The 24,794-nt window shown below is 41.5% G+C and overlaps 1 protein-coding gene across 2 annotated transcripts in view; it reads right to left on the bottom strand.

Annotated features, from left to right (window-relative positions):
- The window catches only part of LOC124605105, a 190,263-nt gene that overhangs the window by 82,215 nt on the left and 83,254 nt on the right, over positions 1 to 24,794 (bottom strand). For both annotated transcript variants that reach the window (XM_047136555.1, XM_047136556.1), the window contains 2 exons: positions 21,249 to 21,415; positions 9,646 to 9,762 (listed from right to left, as the gene is read on the bottom strand). In XM_047136555.1, coding sequence (XP_046992511.1) covers positions 9,646 to 9,762; positions 21,249 to 21,415 — 284 coding nt within the window. The remainder of the gene's footprint in view (positions 1 to 9,645; positions 9,763 to 21,248; positions 21,416 to 24,794) is intronic.

The raw sequence follows: 24,794 nt of genomic DNA, 5'->3' as shown, positions 1-24,794 counted from the left end.
AGACCGTTCTTGAAATTACAAATGAAAAGCACAGTACTTTGTACCTTCTACAGAATAATTTATTTAGTTAACCAGTTCTCAGCTAACAAGGCCATCGTCAGACTTTTAACTGATTACTGTCATCAAAAAAGATACCTTATTTGTAACCAACACTGAAAAAGAAGTTACTTATCTAGACTAAGCCACTGAGAAAAAGTACATATCATCTTTGACAAAGGAGTGGTAATTCAATTACGAAGGTGAAAGGTTGTAAGGCAAGTGCGTATAAAGGGAGCAAACCACGAAAAATGTTGACAACTGTAACAACGGAATATATAGAGTACTTAGCTAATCACAATAAACTATGTAAATACAGGAAAATGGAGAAGCATGAAGTACTCAATAGTGTGTGAGGTAATGGAATACTGAGAACATTATGTGAAGTTTAGAAGAGGGAAGGTATTAAGCTATGTTTGGTCATTTAAGATTATATCAGGACTATGGACCACATGTTTGTTGATTTTTCAGGGCTTCCAGCAGGTTGTGTTTTTGGCCTTTGTTTGCAGAGTTGTGAACATGCAATTGTGGCTCATAGCTATGGGCCTTCACTCAGTACATTCTCTGGAAATTATTATGTAGGCTCTGTTTCTCGAGTTTAGTGTTAATGTTTTTCTCCATTTATATTTATTTGCTGTTTGAATTTTTATCTTTTTAACTGAATTAACACACTGTCAAAGATGATATTTACTGTGTGTTCATGTCTCAGAGATGAGTAACATCATTTCCAATGTTCCATCTGTAACTTATTTTACAACGATAGTCAGTTAAAGTCCGTTTATGTTCTTTTAAGCCAAAAATTGGTTAACTTATTAATCATGAAGAACATACACAATACTGTTTTTTATTTATAATTATGTTGTTCCAACAAGAAGTGACAGAAGAATCAGTTAACATGTACCTGAAATTCTTACGACAAAAGCAGTAAGGGAGACTAAGTCAAGGAAGATTTAGGGAAATACCCTAAACTCTCGCTAATTTGGCCCTCAATAGTCTGGCACCTCAGTAATCCGAGATTTCTAGGATTTACACCCATTTTTACATCTGGCTATGTCTTCTGGCGTACCTATGTTGATTTCAAAATAAACTGTTAAGTCCTTCCATAAATTGTTGGATGAGCTATTTTATGGATGTGATGGTAACCAAGTAAATTTATTGGAACACAGCTTGTGCAATATAACTCACACCAAGCTTACGTTATAACTCAAGCTTCTCAGAACTACTGGTACTAATCTCCACCATAGTGTGAAAATGTGATAAAATGATTTAATAATTACTATAATTTCAGGATGGAAACAATAAATGAAGGGATGCAACCACTTCCCTATTTAGCATTGGCATACTTCAATAGTCAGAAAACTGCACTAATTACAACCTTTTCCTTGTTTCACCCTCTCACCCTCACCCTACAGTACAAACACATATAACATGCACATTTCAAGAATATCCTTGGTGATGTGATTGGTGGGAGTAGTTTAATTAATAGAAATCAAATGGGATTGATTGGTACTCACTGAGCTCTCTTCACTATCGGCTTTCAGACAAACCTACATTTAATGTGTGTGCATCTGTGACATCAGAAGTCATATGCAAATTCAATGAGCACTGAATTGTAAGTGACTTTAAAATAATCTTTCTTATTGGTATATCAGACCAGTTAAACAAAACGTTGTTAACTGGATGCATCATCGTAATTACCGAGAACTCCACATTAATGGTCCATACCATCAACTCCACGTTAATGGTAAATACCCATCAGAGGAAAGGAAAGACTGACATTCCCCAAAAGATCTATGTCTAGTAAAGCAGTATTGTTTTCAAATATTTACACGAATTACTGCTTTACTGTTAGCACAGTACAGCAAAATAAATACACTACTGGCCATTAAAATTGCTACACCACAAAGATGACGTGCAACAGACGCGAAATTTAACTGACAGGAAGAAGATGCTGTGATATGCAAATGATTAGCTTTTCAGAGCATTCGCACAAGCTTGGCGCCGGTGGCGACACCTACAACGTGCTGACATGGGGAAAGTTTCCAACCGATTTCTCATACACAAACAGCAGCTGATGAGCGTTGCCTGCTAATACGTTGTTGCGATGCCTCGTGTAAGGAGGAGAAATGCGTACCATCACGTTTCCGACTTTGATAAAAGTCGGATTGTAGCCTATTGCGATTGCGGTTTATCGTATTGCGACACTGCTGCTTGAGTTGGTCGAGATCCAATGACTGTTGGCAGAATATGGAATTGGTGGGTTCAGGAGGGTAATACGGAATGCCGTGCTGGATCCCAATGGCCTCGTAGCACTAGCAGTCGAGATGACAGGCATCTTATCCGCATGGTAACGGATCGTGCAGTCACGTCTCGATCCCTGAGTCAACAGATGGAGACGTTTGCAAGACAACAACCATCTGCATGAACAGTTTGACGAAGTTTCCAGCAGCATGGGCTATCAGCTCAGAGACCATGGCAGCGGTTACCCTTGACGCTGCATCACAGACAGGAGCGCCTGCGATTGTGTACTCAATGACGAACCTGGGTGCACGAATGGCAAAACATCATTTTTTTGGATGAATCCAGGTCCTGTTTACAGCATCATGATGGTCGCATCTGTGTTTGGCGACATAGTGGTGAAAGCACATTGGAAGCATGTATTGGTCATCGCCATACTGGCGTATCCCCCAGCGTGATGGTATGGGGTGCCATTGGTTACACGTCTCGGTCACCTCTTGTTCACATTGATGGCACTTTGAACAGTGGGCATTACATTTCATATGTGTTACGACCCGTAGCTCTACCCTTCATTCGATCCCTGCGAAACTCTACATTTCAGCAGGATAATGCACGACTGGATGTTGCAGGTCCTGTACGAGCCTTTCTGGATACAGAAAATGTTCGACTGCTGCCCTGGCCAGCACATTCTCCAGATCTCTCACCAATTGAAAACGTCTGGTCAATGGTGGCCGAGCAACTGGCTCATCACAATACGTCAGTCACTACTCTTGATGAACTGTGGTATCGTGTTGAAGCTGCATGGGCAGCTGTACCTGTACACGCCATCCAAGCTCTGACTCAATGCCAAGGCGTATCAAGGCCGTTATTACGACTAGAGGTGGTTGTTCTAGGTACTGATTTCTTAGGATCTATGCACTCAAATTGAGTGAAAATGTAATCACATGTCAGTTCTAGTATAATATATTTGTCCAATGAATACCTGTTTATAATTGGCATTTCTTCTTGAATTTTAATGGCCAGTAGTGTAAATGCTGAAGCAGATTTAATTATGTTTCCACAAATTATCAAGAAAGGAGAGACAGCATTAGTTAACACTTAAAAATAATTAAGAGGGGAAAATATGAAGCAGAACAAACACTTCTAACAAAGGAGCGACTGAACAGAAACACACATTCCAATGTACACTGGAAGTGCACTCTTCTGCTCAATTTAATACAATGTGAGCATGCATTTCAAGCAATATCAGAGTTAACAATGAAATATGTACAAAACATAAAACATTTTTAGTCGCGATTTTACACTATTGTGATATTTTCTGGAATAATTTGGAAGAAACATCAAATGTTGTGGACTATTAATGAGAACTGATATTACTTGTGTTCTAAAGTCTCAGTAAACTAAAGTTTGAACCACGAGGTATTATTTTTCATTGGATGTGTGGCAGTTACAGCACAAGTTGTGATTATTTTTAGCCCAAACATTGAACACAACACACTTTTTGATTGAGTTAATTCTTTAAATGCCTGAAATTACTACAAATAATTGGTGCCAAAGCTAGCTGAACACAGTGTTCAAGATTCTCTTCAACAAAAGTAAGAGATCACCATGCTTTCTTCACAACAAAAATACAACAACTGGGAATAGTTTTTTTTTGTGTTAGGTGGGGGAGGGGAGGAGGAGAGAAACTCCCACCAGAAACATAGCACTCTAAGTGGCAACACATTGTAACCAAATACAGTTAAGAAAAATCAACACTCATCACAGAGGAAAATTGCTTCCGTACATTAACAAAAATGATGGTGCACAATTATTAATACTCTGCTTAGAAATACAATACAAACATGTATACTTAGACGGAATGTATTGCAGTGACACATGTTGAACAAACAGAAGTGATGAGGGACAGGTCGGAAAATTTTGCAATTATCTCTTTCATTACATTCATCTGATTGATGTATCTGCCTTTCAATTCCGTACTGTTCTATGTATTACGGCACTTCTAGCTAAAGTAATGATAAACCACAATAAGTGTGTAACATTACTCTGCTCATTCCACAGTGTTGTGAACAATTAAAGATATTATTGCACAGGTTATAACATTGGCTAAGTTCCTCACGAGTGCATACTAGCCATTTATTGTGACAAAACAGTCTGCTTTTCTGCCAATTTTATCACCATTTCTAATAGAATACGGATATACAAAACATGCTCAACAGTTCTTTCCAAAACTCCCCAGCAACAGCTACTTGTGGTATCCTATAAGTGTAACATGGATACACTTTCAGATTTGACTGTTATGGAATATGCTGAACAACCTCTGTAGATCCTGTTGTAATACAGCAAAGTCATAATGTCACTGAAAACAAATACATAACAGACATTTTAGTTTCCCCCAGAATTTCTTGACTATATCAATTTACCATATAATTTTTTTCCATTTCCACTGTCAACAACATCAACACTGCCTATGAACAGTGAGAAAGTTATACAAACTGAAATTTTAGTTCCTAAGTAAAAAGAAGAACTATTTACCAACTACTGAAATACTGAAACAAGGATGTGAAGAATTAGATGTTTGTTCCTCCAATTAGCATAAGACTTGACTGTCCACATGACTTGTTTAACGAAATGAAAGAACCCAGCCTTACTCGACAGAGCTGTTTTAGTTGCCCGCAGGAGACATCAAGTTGAGGCCACTCATCGATGATCATTTCCCACACAGTTATCATGTTGTGGGGAAGCTATCTGCTGTTTCAATCACTGTTCCAAATAGTCAAAGACATTTCCTGTGGGATTAAGATCAGATGATTTAGTGGGCCAATTGAGCTACAATCTGGTGTGTGACTGCTCATTAAATTAGGAAAATATGCCTGAAGACCTGTGAAGACACCTGTTGTCATACACTAAGTGTCTAAGGCACACTCATGAAATAGGGGTAGAAGAAAGGACTATATCTGGTCACTGAGAATGCACAAATAAATATCCTGGTATAGGTTTACAGCAACCTGTTTGAGTGGGACTAAGTTATGGCTTGAACACATGCTATCACAGCATCACCTCTGGTCTGAACCACATCTTCCACACACTGCAAGTTAAAAACCTCAGGGAACCATTGTTGCACTCAACACCTGGCACCACTTGAAAAGAGCCAAAAGCATGACTTGCCAGACTATACTGCACGCTTCCAGTAAGTTACTGTTCAGTTTCTGGCCATTGGAGGCACGGAGCTTTATGTGCCAATGTGGACAATCGCCTTTTGTGAGGCACGACTCCAAATGTCCATTTCATGTAGTTTCCTGTGCAATGTTCACCCAGAAACTGTTAGAGATAGACCTACATTCACTAATAGCAACAATTCCTTTTGTTGATAATGGATGACACTCATCTCTAGCAAATGTTGATTATGATCTTTTTACAACCACTATTCTTAGAGTCTGTGCAGGATACAGTGGCCAGTGCACAGTGACTAATTTTTGTACAAGGCACTGGGTGAGTTCAGCTGTATGTTCAGAAGGGAAGGCCAACGTTCTTTGCCCACTTTCGGCCAACTGGGGTGAGAGAGTTGAGGTGCATGCCTTTCAATCTTTCTCAAATAATTTTACAGAAACCATTTGGTAAAAAAGGTTTGTTATTTATCATTATCTATGGCAGCTTCATGATGAAATGGCCATCATTTCATTAATGGTCATAGCTATTTTGACATTTGTATTTTACGATGATTGCCCAGAAAATAATACATCACTTTTTTTCTTCAACCATTCTTTATTGAACACAATGAGAATTACACACATTAAACAATGATGTTTTATCTACACACCCTATTTTTTCACGTAATCTCAATCCTGTTCTATGGCCTTCCTCCAGTGTGAAACAAGGGTGTGTTATGTCCTGTTGGTACCAATCATTGTCCTGGTGGTGGAGTCAGTGCTTCACTGAGTGAATCAACTCATTGTCCTCAAAATGTCTTCAGCAAATGGCATCCTTTGATAGCCCAAACATGTGGAAGTCCGAGGGGGCTACATCAAGGCTGTATGGTGAATGGCGCGACCCTGTCCAACCCTGTTTTGCGATGCGTTCAGCAGTCCTCAGTCTTTTGTGGGGCTGCGTGTTATCATGTTGCAGCAAAATATCTCCTGAGTTGCTGTGGCATCGAAGTCGCCAGAAGCGCGTATTGAGTTCTGTTAATGTGTTGACGTATACTTCTGAATTAATAGTACCACCTCTTGGCATCACATCAATGAGAATCACACCTTCACAGTCCCAGAACATGGTGATCACGATCGGAAGCAGTTGTTTTGAATTTTTTCTTCTGTGGGGAGTGGGAATGGCACCATTACTGTTTTGTTTCGGGCTCAAGATGGTGAACCCAGGTTTCATTACTTGTCACAATCTGGGACAAGGAGGCCTCCCCCTCAGCTTCAAAATGTTGCAACAAATCAAAACAAATATTTTTCTGTGTGATTTGTGATCCACCGTCAGACGAGGCAGGACCCATCGTGCACACTCTTGAATATCCAAGAGTGCAGGTAATTGCATCCACACTTCCTTTGCTGACTGACAGATGCAGTGCCAACCGCTGAGTCATAATGCATCTGTCCTCGTGAATGACAACATCAGCTCGCTCCAACATGTCAGGTGTGCAGCTGTGGGTGATCTCCCCGACGGCTGCAAATCGTGAAGCTCTGCTGAACTGCCTTCTGATGACATCCCCTCTGCCCCCAGCGACAAACTGTGCTTCTGTCAACAGCAGATGCTCCATAGACTTTGCACAAGTGTTTGTGAATATTCCCCATAGTTTCTTTCTCTGCAGTGAGAAATTCAATGACAGCACATTGCTTGTAACATACCGCATGGTCCTACAGCTACGCTATCTGGCATGCTCATTTAGGAGACTTCAAATAACACACACAAACGTCTCACATTTGTAGCAATATTTTTGGCTGAGAAAAAAATGTGGTGCATTACTTTCTGGGCAAACCTCATAGTAAGACACTGCGCAAAATTAGAAAAGTCTGAAATTAAAAATAGCATTTGCTATGTTTTTCATTTGATGCGTATTACATTATATGTTACTGCATATGAAATTTAGCTAACACAATGAATTTTTCTTTAGATATGGGTGGAGACCTCTGCCTGTCTTCTCTATCTGTCACCAATCTCAAAAAACTAATCTTGTATACCTCAGTCATCTGCGATCACGATTAAGGCAGAATGAAATATCCATAACATTCCTCGTATCTCCTAACATTCCTCAAATCTCAAATGGCTTGAGATATCAAAATGAGATTTTGGCAAATGATGGCATGCAAAGAGCAGAGTATTTTGTCATATGGTTATTATGTGAAACTTCATTATCTGCCATGTTATTCCACTAACTACAGACTTTTTTTGATGAAATAATGTAATTTTTTTATGGGCCATCGACAGCTGGTCAAACGAGAAATTCAATGGTTTTGGAACAACATAAGTGAGGACATCACATATTTCTTTTTATACCAAAGATGTAATTTTTCATAAGCTACTGACCTTACTTGTCCTCAGTTCCTCACTTAATAAATCACTGTTCCACAATTCTCTCACAACTGCGACTGCACAACATGTTAGTGATGTGATGATGTGTAAACTCTGCCACGTTTTGGCAAAAGAAGCAAATTTTAAGAAGGCAACAACGGAAATGTACTTTTCACTCCAGATTCACCATTCATGGCGATTCTCTGAAAGTTACAAATGGTTACCAACTCAGGCGAAAATAAATCAATGCTTTTGTTGCATTTTCAGTACAACTATTTTTAGATACTAACCAAAGCAGACATGACGGTAGATCTTTTTGGATGGTCATCAAGCAAGTTTGGGCATAGGGATGCTCCACGTAATACTTACAAACAATATGTGTGCACACTACAGTTTAGAATGCCACTTCCCCTCCAGTGCTCGGCATTTCCCCTACAGCCTGCTGAGTGCCTGGTTGCAGCCCCCACCACTGTCGCTCTCTTCACATTTACCCCGCTGACTGCACATCTATTGGCCACGTTATTCTGTGCACCCTCTACACATATTACATGGCTCTGGTAAGTCCATCATTTCTTGTAGACCAGTTGGGCAGTCCATATTAAATACCAACAAATCAAGCAACTTCATCCACTGTGTGGTCACACGTACTTATGAACACAATATCTCATTTCTGCTATTTTTGTCATGTCTTCTCATAACACATCTTAGTGTGCCGATTCCACAGAAATGAATGGCACTTGCACACCATTTCAATGCTATGACTTATGTCAGTGGTAGATAGTAACATGTCATCCTGATAACTATTCTACACAATCTACATCAGCAGTATGCTCGTTTAAGAGGGGTGGGGGTGGAGGGTGGGGGATGAGGGTGGGGGGTGGGGTGGGGGTGGGAGGGGTGGAGGGACAGAGAGATGAGATTATGAAGCTTGCAATGAGGGCCAAGACAGACTGTCTGAACACTTTCAGTAAATTTGTCTGAACTTGTCTTCAATATATGTAATTTCTATATAAACGTTACTTATTCTTAGAGCCTTATGAATGTCTCCCGCATGTAACTCTTAAAAATGACATTTCCCCACAGTATGTCAGCAAAGTTCTAAATTACGCATTACATCGACCTTAATAATTTTAACTGCCAAATATTTTGCAACGGCCAAGAGGCAGAGGACACTGACTTGCTGTTACCATCTCACAAAATTCTAAGGTATTAATTACAATAATAATAAGAAGAAATTAATATCTGAAAGGCAACACTCCTTAATAATGGGACGACTGGTCACTGAAATTTCCAACATTAAACAGGTAATGGAGCCTCTCAGAAAAATAACTTTAAATCTGAAATTATGACATTTAATATCACTTAGATATTTAAAAAATGTTTAGGTAGTCTTTAGTTTGTATCAGCTAAGTAAGGAGAACAGACTGACAAAAAATAAATAATCTTCAATGTACTCTTTATCACTATGATACAAAAGGTTCTTTTGTCAGTGTTTAAATTTACAACAAGAGCCACACGCTAAAACGTATTTTACTGAATTTTAATTTTTTCGTCTTTGGTCACTTAAAGAAATGACTGTGGCAATTCTATTTCATGTCTTTAAAATATCATTAATGCACTTCTGTTTGGGAATTTACAATTCGCATTTTTACAGTGTATTTAGTATGAAAGCACACAGAAAGTAGAGGAGCCACTCAGGACAGCAAACTGGTGGTATCTGTGACTGGGCAAGGCACCATGCGAGAATAGGTCAGGGCAGGTGAAACAACGTGCCCGGTGCCATGCTGTGCCAAGATATTCAGAGTTAGTCTGACCTGTGCTGCCGCCCCCTCCCTGGCTTCCATCTTCTGACCTCACCTGAGGGAGGTAGGAAAGGCTTTTAGTGCTCTCTGCATAGCGATTCACTGCTCGAAGTTCTTCTAGTGTCATATGTCTGCTTGTAGTAGCACTACTTGAAGATGAACGGCTTGAACCCTGGAATGAAGAAAGTAAATATGTGCTTATTTCTGTTATAATAATGTACAAAAATCTCTGGTTGAGAATTGCGGATTATTTAGGAATAAAGGAGATGATTCACTGAAAGGCAGAAGTGCTGCATTGTCAACAGGAACAGAAACAAAAGGTACAGAGCTTTGCTAGCTTTCGGTGGGTTACGTAGGGGTGCAGGTATAGGGCCGCAGGTGGCAGAGGGCTGGGCACACAATTTCACAGACTATAGCGTGAGATAGCAGCACACAACTAGCGGACACAAATTACTGGCCGGAGGTACTGGGACAGGGGAGATTATATATATATAGCGTGCACAAAGGCACACACACAATTGGGTGGGGGGGGGGGGGGCAGCGAGTTACCTTAGATTTAGCCAGGGAGGTGATGGGAGTAAAGGATGTGCTGTAAGGATAGCGCCCATCTGCACAGCTCAGAAAAGCTGGTGGTGGTGGGGATCCAGATGGTACATGTTGTGCTCTGCTGCATGTTTTGCCACTGTGTGGTCCACCTTGTTTTATAGCAACAGTTTGGTGATGGCCATTCATTCTAGTTGATAGTTGATTGATTGTCATATGAAATTATCATCTTCACAACACAAGAAATAAAAATAATTTGATGCTTCTCACACACAAATTGAAATTATATGCATGGGCTCCACAGTATATGGGGATGACAATATTATAACAAATTAATGGGCAAAAATGTATTTAATATTAAGCCAGAGATCCTAAAAATAGGGCTACAGTAGATTCTGGGGGAGAAATGCTACTATTCAATAGAAGAATTTTTAGAGGACGACATGATAATTTGAGCTAGGGTAATTTAGAGTTAGATTTTTAGATACTATTTTTATTATTATTGTTATTATTATCTCTGCCATCTGTGTATAAAAAACAAAATTGTATTATTATTATTATGCTGTATGTAAACATTCAGGGCGGATACGCGACAAGGAAAAAAAATTCCCGGATTTTTCCCGGTACCAGTACTGTGCTATCTCATTTTTGGTTTTTTATTATGGCATATGTCATACATGCTATAAATGAAAACATGTTCTTTTGAAATGCAGCGAACAGTTGAAACTAGCCAATAGTGTGGAATTAAACACTTTGTTTCAAACAAATCGACTGCCACAGCCAAAAAGATTAATAAAGCCATATTTCTTTAGCAAACCGACAAAAATAACTTCATTGTTCTGCAAGGCGATTAATGCTTGACTGAAAATGCTGCCTGGGGCAGATACCCTGGTTTGCTCCCAGGGAATATAGCAGCTTGGACACGCCAGCAAAATTTTTCCGGGTAACATCTTGCTTCTTGCTTATACAGCTAACAGCCACACTTTTGTAGACAGAAGTGGAAGGTACATGCGCGACTCAACTGTGCATGCGCATGGGCCTGCTCGCAACTGCTCACACGAATCTAATGTAAACAGTTATGATGTCATTCTCATCGGAGGCAATTTGTTGTTATGAAGCATTGCGAAGTCTTCCTAAAGCCTTTGACGCATTTTGCTACTGGCTGACGCTTCTATGAGCAATGTGTTTTGTTGTGTACATTGTGCTTTTCCTTTGAAACTTAAGTTTTATTTTAGTTTTTTTCTCTCGTTCATGTTTTATTGCTGCAGTATTATTCTGCTGTAGCGGGATGCAGTAATATCATTTGTTAAAGTGTTATTTCTTAACAGTCAAAATTACAAAAAAATTAACTGAGAACTAAAATTTAAAAAAATCCCAGAATTCTTAAAAATTACCGTGTTTTTCCCCGTTTTCTCGCGGATGAAAAAATTCCCGGGTTTTTCCCGGATCTCCCGGTTGTCCCAGGTCATATACACCCTGACATCAGCTTTTATGTTTACTGTAAATTTTTCCAAACTTTTGACATGTCTCCTGTACCTGAATCAAATGATTTTGATTATGTATGTTATGAGACTAATAACCCTCAATTCACAATTCATACCAATGTAAAACACTGTGCTGCAGCAAGGCTGGTGTATAATATGCTTGCTTTCAAAGCTGGCCCAGCCTCTGATGGGGTAGGACAAGCCTGTGCTGGGTGTGATCCCTTCGACAGGGGACTGCGGGTGGGAGTCCACGGCGATGGACTAGGATGCTGTAGAGGTTGGGTGGGCGACGGAACACCACTTTCAGTGGGAAGGTAAGTTCCTCGGATAGGATGTCCCTCATTTCATGGCATGATGATAGACAATCAAAGCCCTAACGAAGGATGAGAGTCAGTTGTTCCAGTCCCGGGTGGTATTAAGTGACAAGGGGGGGGGGGGGGCTTCTTTGTGGTTGGTTCTTGGGATGGATGTGTGGATCAGGTGTGTGTGTGTGGGGATACTGTGAAGGCCTTTGTGATTCCTTCAGCATACTGGATGAGGGAGTTCTCATCAATGAAGATGCATCTGCCTTGGGTGGCCAGGCTGCAGGGGATGGATTTTTTGCTGTAGAAGGGGTGGCAACTGTCAAAGTGCAGGTAGTGTTCGTGATTGGTGGGTTTGATGTGGACCAAGGTGCAGATGGAGACATCTGAGAGGAGGAAAATGACAACTAGGAACATGACACAATGTGTGGTGGAGGACCAGGTGAAGTGGATAGGAGAGAAGGTGTTGAGATTGTGGAGGAATGAGGATAATGTGTTGGCCTTTGGTCCAGATTATAAACATGTCATTAATAAACGTGACCAAGGCCAGGGTTTGGATTTTTGGGAAGCTTTGGAATGTTTCATCTAGATGACCCATGACGAAGTTGGAAAATGAGAGTGCTTTGAGGGTGCCGCCGGCTGAGCCACGCATTTGTTTTTGTGCTTTCCCTTCACAGATGAAGTAGTTATGGGCTAGGTTGTTGTTGATTAAGTGTATCAGGAATGAAGTGGTGGGTTTGGAATTTGCAGGGTACTGTGAGAGATAGTGTTCAATTGCGGCAAGGCCATGGGCATGAGGGATGTTGGTGTATGAGAAGGTTCCATCAACAACGATGTGTAGGGACCTGAGAGGTAAGGGCGTGGGCATTGTGGGGATCCAGTGCAGGAAGTGGTCAGTATCTTTCATGTAGGAGGCTCGGTTTTGGACAATTGATTGCTGAAGTTGGTCAACAAGGGCTGGGATTCTGTCAGTGGGAGCACTGTTGTTGTTGTTGTTGTTGTTGTTGTTGTCTTCAGTCCTGAGACTGGTTTGATGTAGCTCTCCATGCTACTCTATCCTGTGCAAGCTTCTTCATCTCCCAGTACCTACTGCAGCCTACATTCTTCTGAATCTGCTTAGTGTATTCATCTCTTGGTCTCCCTCTGTACTGTAACCAGCCATAATGGGGCAACCAGGTTTCTTTGGTTTGTGGATTTTGGGGAGCATGTAGAAGGTGGGTGTGTGGCTCTTTTGGGGTGAGTAGGGAGATGGGTTCAGGGGAGGGGTTCTGGGAACGGCTGAAGGATTTCAGCAGGGACTGGAGGTAATGTTGGACAGCTGGCGGAGACACTCTGCCAGGTAGTCACTCTGGTTCATCACAACAGTGGTGGAACCTTTGTCTGCAAGGAGGGTGATTAGATCAGGATCCGGTTTTAGTTTGTGTAGGGCTATTCTTTCTTCTGCTGAAACAGGAAAAAAAAATTCCTGGATTTCCCGGTTAAAAATACACTTTCTCCCAGATGAAAATACACTTTTTACGTGTTAAGTAACAGCATACTTTTCCTTGGAACTGTAAAACTTATCAATCCTTTAAATGGTTGTGGTTTTATACACCGGCATAGAATTTCCAGGCACTTTAGAAAACGAAACTCAGGGGAAAAAACACGTTTCGGAAAGATTTCTGATGTGCAGCAACACGTACACTGCATATTTTCGTATTACGAAAGCATAAATTCTAATTCCACCAAACACCACATGTTACTTTCCGAAGAACTGAAATCGAGATTGCGATGCGCTTTTGTAAGCCAGTCGTAGTTCATGTCAAGCGATCCTGCCAGCTGATGATAGCGGATATTCAGAGCATAGGACACGTGATGTTATCAGTCAATAGCAACATCACTGTTAAGTAGCGCGAACACACAAATAGGAACAGGTAATGGTTTAAATTAATATACATAGTGTTGCTACAAGAAAAGAAAAGCTTTTACGTATAATATTGGTCTCTAAGATTAATAAGCTGCAAGAGAAGCTAAGCTTTCACACATAATGTTGATCTTTTTTGCGCGTGTTACACTTTAAGATACAATTGTGCCAGTAAAATTTTTAACGACGACTTAAATGTCTGATCTTCTGGGCTCGAAAATATTCTAAATGGTCGTTGTCAAAGATTTTATTTTTGAATGAAAGTCAAATGCTCTGTGATTTAAAAAAATCATCGGACATTCATTGCACAGAGTGCATCTTGCATAAAAAGAAATTTACTTTGACAGTAACACTTTCCAAACAACCATTCGGAATATTTTCTCGTGACCTGTTAGAAATAGATTTGTTTCCGCAGTTGCCAGAGAGCGCCAGATAACAGGCGTCGCCGCACTTGCGCATCTACGGTGACGCAGGAAGCCCGTACGTTCGTACGTGTAAAACATTCAAAGATCTTACATTATGTCATAAAAGAAACAAGACATTAGAGGATACTCCAAGAGCATGGGAATTTTGTGAACCGTAATAAAATGCATCATTCGGCTTAAAGTGCACATTCGTATGTCCAGATTCAGATGTAAATTTTCTTGGAGTACCAGTTCTGTTTTATCTCACGTTTGGTTCTTTATTAAGGCATAATCCTTGTGCTAGAAGATAAAAATGTCAACTTGAAATGCAGAGAATAGTTGAAACTAGCCAATAGTGTGGAATGAAACACTTCATTCGAATAAATTGACTGCCTCAGCAGAAAAGATTTCTTTAACAAACCGACAAAAATAACTTCACTGTTCTGCAAGGCGATTAACGCTTGACTGTCAGACAGGTGGAAACAAAATAAAATCAGAAACTAATTACATATTTTAGCCTTCCGTAATTATGTGAATGTATTTTAATTCACTTGATAGCACCAGGCCACAGAAATCCGATTTGTTTTCATTTGACGTGAGAGCAATAAACGAAGAGGAAACAGCAAAATCACTTAACGTAAACACGAGTCATGTGTAAGACGTGTTATTTGGTCTTACGTGTGCCAAAATGCAATGCCACACCTCCTCACACAGCATTCTTCCATCTCACGTCTCTGTATTTCGCTCTGTGGAATTCAAACACGCAATATTTTGTAATGGGTGCCATCAAACTATATTCATACCAGTGGAAATTAAAATGTCCTGCAGTACCTCTCCTGCTCCCAATCGGCCGGTTTGACATCTTACCCCTCTTCAAAAAAACCTCACAATTAATACTGGATGGGATTATTTGTAACCGGCAGAACAAGAACTCTTCAGAAAATCTGCTGTCTTTACTGCCTATTAGCTAATAACTTGCTGTTTTCTGTGACATAACATTAAATATAGGGTACATAAAACGAGTAAAGACAAGAGGCAAGCAAGACAGTAGAATCCATTTCTTCAATCCTTAAGTCCTAGCTTTTTTTCCTCTCTAATCTTGCTACAGCTTTACATGACGTGCTTTCCTTTCTGCGAAAGAATCTATTACCTCATCAAAGTTCGTCAACATTTTGCTACATGAAAAAATGAAATGTCATTGTCTAATACTAGAAAAGCTGTTGATACAAATAGTACCCAAGACTGGTGTGGTTTCTCGACCTGATTACATGTATTTTGTCTGTCTGCTAAATAAAATGAAATACGCCTGCCTAATATTGCAGCAATTGTTACACACACCAAATAAACGAGACTGTTTTGGCACAAATGGTCATTTTTATAACACTACGGAATATAATTCACGTAGTACCAATATCAAATGCCTATTAGGCATACTACAAGCAAAATGTTTTATGTTAGGAAATAGCTTCACATTTCATTCATACTCTCTACCTTCTGAAGCATGAGATCAAAAAGTAGTAGTACGGAATTTTTATATAGATGTGGAATCGTCATATTATTCCGTGATTTGTGTGAGTCCTCGTTTCTTCTCCTTCCATGTTCTAACAAACAATCTTGTCATCACTAATTCTGTAACTACTCCTGCCAGTGTCAAAACTTATTCTTTGGTTAACTTCACTAACCCTGCCACAATCACCAGTTTAGTTACCCCGCATTTATTCTCCGGTTAGGCGTTGTTACGTGTTCGTACAACGCATTTTCCGCGCTACTCCCAGAATAGAACTTCAGCGACTGCTAGCCGGGGACTGTATTACTGGCCCTTAGAAGTGTAGTGGTCTGGCCAAAAATTTTCTTTCAAATTTCATTTTCTTGGATACACAGAGGAGACAATACGCAATCTTTGTTGCCTGTTATTCCCATTAGTCGTTTATTTCCACTCTGGTAGTCTGAATCTATGGAATTCGCTAATAGTTAAAACAACGCTGATCATTTGCAAACCCAGTCAACCACATAAACAGCGATTGGCATTCACCCATTCGGCTTTATTCCGCTCAGCTTGTATAGACCCATCTCCTTTTGTCTTAGGAAAGTTTACTTCTAGATGCGTCAGAGATTCCCCTGGCAGAGACATCACTTATACTATGCACGCATCCAAAAATCACCTTATGATTCTTTCAGAAATCAACTTAGAATTTGTTCAAAAACCAACATGAATGTGTTCAAAATCATGTGAGTAATCGATAGACCAACATGTGCTGGTTGTTAGGCGCTTTGTGAAAGAAGGTCTTTTTCCTCAATAATATGAATTTGGTTTGTCCCTGCCCCCCAGTTCCGAGCCTATTGCGCATGCGTGAATCTGTCAGCTTAGGCGCACCAGTAAAATTTTTCCGGATTGCATCTGGTTGCCTGCTGCTATTGCTTATACAGCTAACTGCCACACTTCTGTAGCCAGAAATGGGAGAAGGTACTACTCATACGCGACTCAACTGCACATGTGCATAAGCTCGCTCGCAACCGCTCAAACGAATCTAATGTAAACAGTTGTGACATCACGCTCATTGGAGACAATTTATTGTTATGAAACACTGCATAGTCCTCCTAAAGCCTTTAACACATTTTGCTGTTGGCAAACGCTTGTATGAGCACTGTGTTTTGTTGTTGTGCATGGTGCATTTTCTTTGCAACTTCGGTTTTATTTTCGTTTCTTTTTCTCTCTCGATCGTTTTTTATTGCTGCAGTATTATTCTGCAGTAGTGAGATACAGTAATATTCTATGTTAGAGTATTAGTTCTTACCAGTCATAGTTACAACAATTTAACGGAAAACTAAAAAAATGAAAAATCCCCGGAATTCTAAAAAATTCCCAGGTTTTTCCCGGTTTTCTCCCGGATGAAAAAATTCCCGGGGTTTTCCCAGATCTCCCAGTTGTCCAGGGTCATAGACACCCTGTGAAAGGTTGTTCTTAGGGATGGAGCTTCGAAAGGATGGTGAGGCCAGGTTGGAAGTTCGGAATTCCTGGAAAGTGACCAGGGGATGGTTAGACGGGAGTGTGAGAGAGTCATAGTTGGATGGTGGTACAAATGGGGACAGGCCGGTTTTGTTGGAAGGATTGGATTGGCTTTGGTTGGAGGGATTGGTGGCAAAGAAGTGTTTTCACTGTAGGAAGCAAGAGACTGTTTCAGTTCTGGATTTTGTGGATTGTGGGTAGGGGTTTTTGGAGAATGTGGTAGGTTGAAAAGATCAACTCAGCAGGGTCTGGGTGCTATGGGTGGTTGACGAGGAGGAACACTGTGAATAGTATTGGGGTTGGATAGTGGTGTCCCAAGGCAGGAGTAGGATTTCATTATTTCCATTAGTCATTCCCTAGATATAAAGTTCCAAACTCTACATTGATGTACCTGGGTATAAATCAAAATAAAACTAAATGATGTGGAAACACACCGACACAAGGATGTTGCCACTCACCACTTTTTTTTTTTTTTTTTTTTTTTTAATATATGCAAGTGTGCTTCTTGCGTGTAAACAGCACATTGTAGATTGAAGGTGTAGGGTGTGCAGTTTGAAACCCAAAATGGATCACTGAATGAAGATGATGTTCTATTTGACTTGGAGGGCAGGAACATTGGGTTTAACGTCCTGTCAATGTCGAGGTCATTAGAGACTGAGAACAATCTCTGATTCTGCCACGGATGGGGAAGGAAATTGGCCGTGCCCCTTCAAAGGAACCATCCCAGCATTTGCCTGGAACAATTTAGGAAATCAAAGAAAATATAAATTTGGCTGGCTGGATGCGGACTTGAACCATCATCCTCTGTTTGACTTGGAAAACCAGTGAAAGGGACTCAGAAAATGCTGACAACTATTTATAAAGAACATGCTGTCATCTCAAAGTGTGTTTACAAGAGGTTTAAATACCTCAAAAAACGTGTGGGTCACAATGGAAGATGTTCTCTGAACTGGCCTGCCTGCAACTGCAAGCACCCTGGTGAACATAAATAAGGTGGAGAAAGTTTTGTCTCAGAATCGTTGTGTCTTAGTACAAATGATGGCAGAGGAAGTGGGAGTTTCCAGGATTTGTACAGCTGCTCCCAGAAGTGCATTACCTCACAATTGCCTAGGATTAGGGTAGCGCAAATTTTGCTCCCAACTTGTGACCCACACTTTGAACCTGGCTTAACATCTGTAGAGACCTCATCAACATGCCGTATTGAGATGCAACTTTCCTATTAACCGACACAATACCTGATACTCAAGACACAACCCTGAAAGCAATGTTAAAGTATGGAGTGGCAATGTCCAGGATTACAGTGAGAGATCACGCATCAAGACAATACTTGTCATGTTCTTCGACTTCGAGTGTGTGTCACCCATGTCATTACGCACATGGAAATACTGAAATGTCTGTTGCAACAGATGAAGCGGGTGCACTCCTAGTACACCAAATAAGGTGACTGGATCCCACTCCATGACTGTCCGGCCATGCACTGCCTTTCCAGTGCAACAGTTCCTGGCCAACAGCCAGCTGAGTCAGTCAGTCACACATCCTATTCCACAGACTTTTCTCTCCTGGATTTTTTCTTGTTCCCCAAACTGAAATCAGCTCTGAAGGACAAGAGCTTTTCAGACTTATCAGATATCCAAATATAGTAATGACTCAATTGAGGGCTATCCCTAAAGACTTCTAAATCAGGAGTTCCCAGAACTTTAACAGCCATTCCCACAAATGCATTACCATTGACAGGGATTACTTAACATTTACTACAGTTATTAACTGCTGTTTCAAGTAAACCAGTCAACCACTCACACTGTAAATACAGTTGCTGTACAATTTGTAGAGATGACAAACAAAGACAAATGAGTGCCGAGATGCAGTTCATGAGAAGAAGAGCTGGCTGTAAACTATGGGACAGGAAAAGATCTGATGACATCTTCAAGGCTTTCAAAGTAAACCAATGATCAAAATCGTACAGAATTACAGATCATCTTGGAAAGGCAGTGTACTATTATGAAGATTAGCCAGATCCTCCAAAAAATCCTCAAATACCAAACTGGAAGCAGAAGAGATGAGAAAGAGCAGTAAGGATATGGACTGAGATCGTAAAAGGCCACTACACCTAGTACTGGAGAGGAGGAGGAGGAGGAGGAGGAGGAGCAACAAGAAGAAGAAGGAGGAGGAGGAGGAGCAAGAAGAAGAAGAAGAAGAAGAAGAAGAAGGAGGAGGAGGAGGAGGAGGAGGAGGAGGAGGTGGTCTGTTTTGATGATGTGCACTCTCTCTCTCTCTCTCTCTCTCTCTCTCTCTCTCTCTCTATCACACACACACACACACACACACACACACACACACACACACACACACACACACACACACACACACACACACACGTGTGTGTGATTACAGATGTGAGTGCACTTGGGATTTTTTCCACTTTAATTTTCCCTCCTTTTTTTAAATTCCTGTGTTATGTTTCATCTTTCACAATTTGCAGATTATTACAGCAACTTTCTTTCACATTGCTCTTCAGAATTTGCAAGATATCCAACATCTCATGTTAAAACAAATAACTACTGTAGCAAAAAATGAAGAAAGAAAAAAAAATCTTCTCATTAAAATAAGAACAGAAAAAGTGATGTTACTTGCAGGATGGCAGCAGATGACGAATAAATGATAAAACCAAAACCAGATTTGAATACTTGGGATTCCCCAAGGAGAAAGGGGGGGGGGGGGGGAGAGGGAAACAGCTGGAGGGGTTGGAGGAAAGAAGGTTATTCAGAATACAAGTAGGAAAGCATCCTACAGTCCTGTCTAAAAGAGACAAAATGTGAGTGAAATCTACAATGAAATTAAATCAGCTATGAACAACATGCTGTTTGTTCGCACTTCATTTTTGCTTTCTTGCTCCTCATGTTCTTGTTGTATCTCCCTGGATTTTCAGTTACTTCCTTCACAATTCCTGAATTGTCTGACTACCACCAACTGTTCTCTCATTTGTGCAGTGTAGGTGACAACCTGGTTCTGAAAGGTAGCATTTCTGGCACTTTTCATTTGTGCCTGCATCTGCTACCAAACACTGTTTTTGGTCACTCTCACTCACATTTCATATTTTGTATACGGGAAAATATAAGATATAACAAAAAACCATAAGCAAAATTGAACTAAGTAACAGCACATACAAGAAAAAGGCTGCTGCCAGCAAACAGTCTTCTTTTTCAGCAATACACATGAAAACAAAACATATGAAATATGACTATGTATTAGGTTAGTAAATAATTATAACAATATAGGGTAGTGTCACCTACAATGTGATTATTACAATTTAACTTGTGAGTGCAAGGCACTCTGCTTAGAGTCTAGACATTAAAATCTGTGGTTTTGAGCTGATCTGTCAGTCATGGTTATCTAGCATCCTTTGGTAGTCTTCTAAACATTTTCACTTTGAGTTTACTTAAGTTGCATATAATACAACAAATTGCAGTTGTGTATACATGAGGGGTTTGGGTGGGGGGGAAGGGTGTAGAACATAGATAATATCCAAAAAGAAGAACAAAAAAGGAACACAAACACAAAAAACTGATAAAGTATTATTTTTATAAAAATATTTGTTTGCTTTCAATAATTGGACTTCTATTGAAAAGTATAACATGTTTTTTACTGGGTACAGTACATCCAACATGGTGTTGATGTTCAAAGACATTTTCTTTCTGCCTGCACTTGAAAAGAATTTATACAACTGTAAATGAATCCATTCATCAACACCATACGGGCTCATTGGAAGAGTTTGTAGAAGAGATCCTGTACGGTAGTCAAGTCAAATATATATTTGTTTACTTTTGTATTTTTCTGTCTTCAGCTGTGTAGCTGTCACATGTGTACTGTACGCGGGAATGACTCTAAAGTTCAGTTTACCTTACACATTACATTTGCAGCTGCACCTTAAGCTGATGGGTACACAACTCCACTATAGACTATATCCCGTTGAGACTAAGTGTATTTCATCTGAAAAGACTAGATTTCATAGTCTCACCTTAAAGAGACCATTTTCTTCAAGGCTTATAGAGAGTCTTGTATAGCTCTCGAGAAGATTATTTTCTGGAATAATGCCAAGGGAGGTGGATGGTGCTGTGGAGTCAAACCCCTCTGGCACATGTATCAAGGCAGGAGTAGATTGGCTTTCTTCTTGATGCGATATAGCTGAAATGTGATGTAAATGTAAATATTTCATATGAATATATTTTCAGCAAATTGTTCCTAATACTGTATAAGCATTTAAATACAACTATAATGTGTAGTGGTTTTCCATTTTACTAAAGGGAAACTTCCTACGGTGTTTAGTTTTAGTCAGATCATGCATCCTACAATATACAAAGAAATAACGAATAACATACATCACATTTAATGTAAATGCAGCAGAGTCGGAGTTTCTGAAATCATTGATGGCAATTTGATTTTTTTCTTGTAAATTTTGAACTTAATTGAAACAGGTTGATCTGTAAAACGAAACTGTTTTGTGGGAATGTAAATTACATTATATTAAGATATCAATAAATGCAGTGAAATGGAATGTGGGAGAGTATACACTATTCACCCCGACCAATGTGTGTAACTACCTCAAATTATTACAATTAAATGCAATCACACTATGAAGTAAGCACACTATGAAGTAAGACATACTTTTTTTCCTTCACTGAATTTCAATCAGAACTTCTTACAATCTGAAAATTTTTTGAGAAGAACACTGAATTTTATGTAGGTTTTAATAAAGCTGTATTGAACATAATATTCAACATATTTCACTGTCATCAAACAGGCAGAAACTATACACAACCTTAAAAAGAAATGAACAAAGAATAATGCAAAATTAATACAAAATGTTCTTAAACAAAAATCAAATAAAAACTGACACAAATGAAATTAACTCCTTTTTCTGGTTGTAAGATGCACAAAAAAGGTGATCAATTGCTTTTCTAATTGTGGAGAGAGAATAAAGACTGAAAATTAATCACTGCATAAATGGGTACAATATATCAGTTCACTTCAGTCTGGTAAAGAACTTGGGAACACGTAAGAGCATTAACAAGGAAATGCACATGTAATTCACTTGAGCAGCATCTCATAGCCCTATACCATCATCCCACTTACAAAGGCAAGAAAGTACTCTACTAGACAGTGCCAATTATTGACAGTGTAAATGTTTTATTAAATTAAAGAAAATGTTAATGGAAGGCAAGAAATTGATACTATTCAAAGTATTTGATTGTGTGGCTGCCAAGCCAAAAAAATGACCTGTCAATGACAATTATAAGAATGGGACAGGGATAACTAGAAATCACCAAATTACTCCCCTGAAAACAAATTTAATAATTTCCACAGACCCTGGCTAGCAAAGTACTGAGCTACCATAAAGTATTCATTCAATTTCAAAGCTCTGTTTTTCCCACTGTATTACATAAACAAATATGACTGATGTGCGAACAGAACTGTAAAATCACCAAGTTTGCATATTGCACTCTACAAATGTTCTGAGTGTCCCTCTGGCCACACATGTATCCAAGTAGTAGTTAAGTCTGCTTTGTACCTTATGTGTCCACTTCCCATCAATGGTCATCACTGCAGCACTGATTCATTATCTGAGCTGTTCCAATGCTCTTGGCAAAGGGTTATGTGCACACAGTCCTGCATGTACTGCCAAAGGAAAAAGTCACAGGCATTAGGTTAGGTGGCCTGTGATGGGGTGGGGGAGAGGGAGGGGTGGGGGGTGGAGGATGAGGTGGAGGACGAGGAGGATGACGATGAGGACGACGAGGACGAGGAGGAGGAGGAGGAGGAGGAGGAGGACGAGGAGGAGGAGGAGGAGGAGGAGGAGGAGGAGGAGGAGGAGGAGGACGAGGACGAGGAGGACGAGGACGAAGAGGAGGAGGAGGAGGAGGAGGAGGACGAAGAGGATGACGAGGACGAAGAGGATGACGAGGACGAAGAGGATGACGAGGACGAAGAGGATGACGAGGACGAAGAGGATGACGAGGACGAGGACGAGGACGAGGACGAGGAGGAGGACGAGGACGAGGAGGAGGACGAGGACGAGGACGAGGAGGAGGACGAGGACGAGGAGGAGGACGAGGACGAGGAGGAGGACGAGGAGGAGGACGAGGACGAGGAGGATGACGAGGACGAGGACGACGAGGACGAGGACGACGAGGACGAGGACGACGAGGACGAGGACGACGAGGACGAGGACGACGAGGACGAGGAGGACGAGGAGGGAGGAGGAGGACGAGGAGGGAGGAGGAGGACGAGGAGGGAGGAGGAGGACGAGGAGGGAGGAGGAGGACGAGGAGGGAGGAGGAGGACGAGGAGGGAGGAGGAGGACGAGGAGGGAGGAGGAGGACGAGGAGGGAGGAGGAGGACGAGGAGGGAGGAGGAGGACGAGGAGGGAGGAGGAGGACGAGGAGGGAGGAGGAGGACGAGGAGGGAGGAGGAGGACGAGGAGGGAGGAGGAGGACGAGGAGGGAGGAGGAGGACGAGGAGGGAGGAGGAGGACGAGGAGGGAGGAGGAGGACGAGGAGGGAGGAGGAGGACGAGGAGGGAGGAGGAGGACGAGGAGGGAGGAGGAGGACGAGGAGGGAGGAGGAGGACGAGGAGGGAGGAGGAGGACGAGGAGGGAGGAGGAGGACGAGGAGGGAGGAGGAGGACGAGGAGGGAGGAGGAGGACGAGGAGGGAGGAGGAGGACGAGGAGGGAGGAGGAGGACGAGGAGGGAGGAGGAGGACGAGGAGGGAGGAGGAGGACGAGGAGGGAGGAGGAGGACGAGGAGGGAGGAGGAGGACGAGGAGGGAGGAGGAGGACGAGGAGGGAGGAGGAGGACGAGGAGGGAGGAGGAGGACGAGGAGGGAGGAGGAGGACGAGGAGGGAGGAGGAGGACGAGGAGGGAGGAGGAGGACGAGGAGGGAGGAGGAGGACGAGGAGGGAGGAGGAGGACGAGGAGGGAGGAGGAGGACGAGGAGGGAGGAGGAGGACGAGGAGGGAGGAGGAGGACGAGGAGGGAGGAGGAGGACGAGGAGGGAGGAGGAGGACGAGGAGGGAGGAGGAGGACGAGGAGGGAGGACGAGGACGAGGATGAGGAGGATGACGAGGACAAGGATGAGGATGAGGAGGAGGAGGAGGAGGAGGAGGAGGACGAGGAGGACGAGGAGGACGAGGACGAGGACGAGGACGAGGACGAGGACGACGAGGACGAGGAGGAGGAGGAGGAGGAGGAGGACGAGGAGGAGGAGGAGGAGGAGGAGGACGAGGATGAGGAGGAGGACGAGGATGAGGACGAGGACGACGAAAGGGAGAGCGAGGGGGAGGGGGAGGGGGAGGAACAGAGCCGCATCATCTTCACCACTACGACTGAACACTGATGCTCCAACTGGAACATAAAATTTTTGGAATAAGCAGTCAGTTGTTGAAACAACCACAACTGCAGTATATCACAGTAAGAACTGTGTATGAAACTCACTCTCTCCACAGTTGCATCTGGCATACTTGACTGACCAGTAATATTCTGTTTACAGAGACAACCAGTCTCCTTA

This window comes from Schistocerca americana, chromosome 3 (genome assembly GCF_021461395.2).
Source record: "Schistocerca americana isolate TAMUIC-IGC-003095 chromosome 3, iqSchAmer2.1, whole genome shotgun sequence".
In the NCBI taxonomy this organism is placed as follows: Eukaryota; Metazoa; Arthropoda; class Insecta; order Orthoptera; family Acrididae; genus Schistocerca; species Schistocerca americana.
Note: the sequence above shows the minus strand (reverse complement) of the source record. Positions and strands in the feature narration are given on the sequence as shown.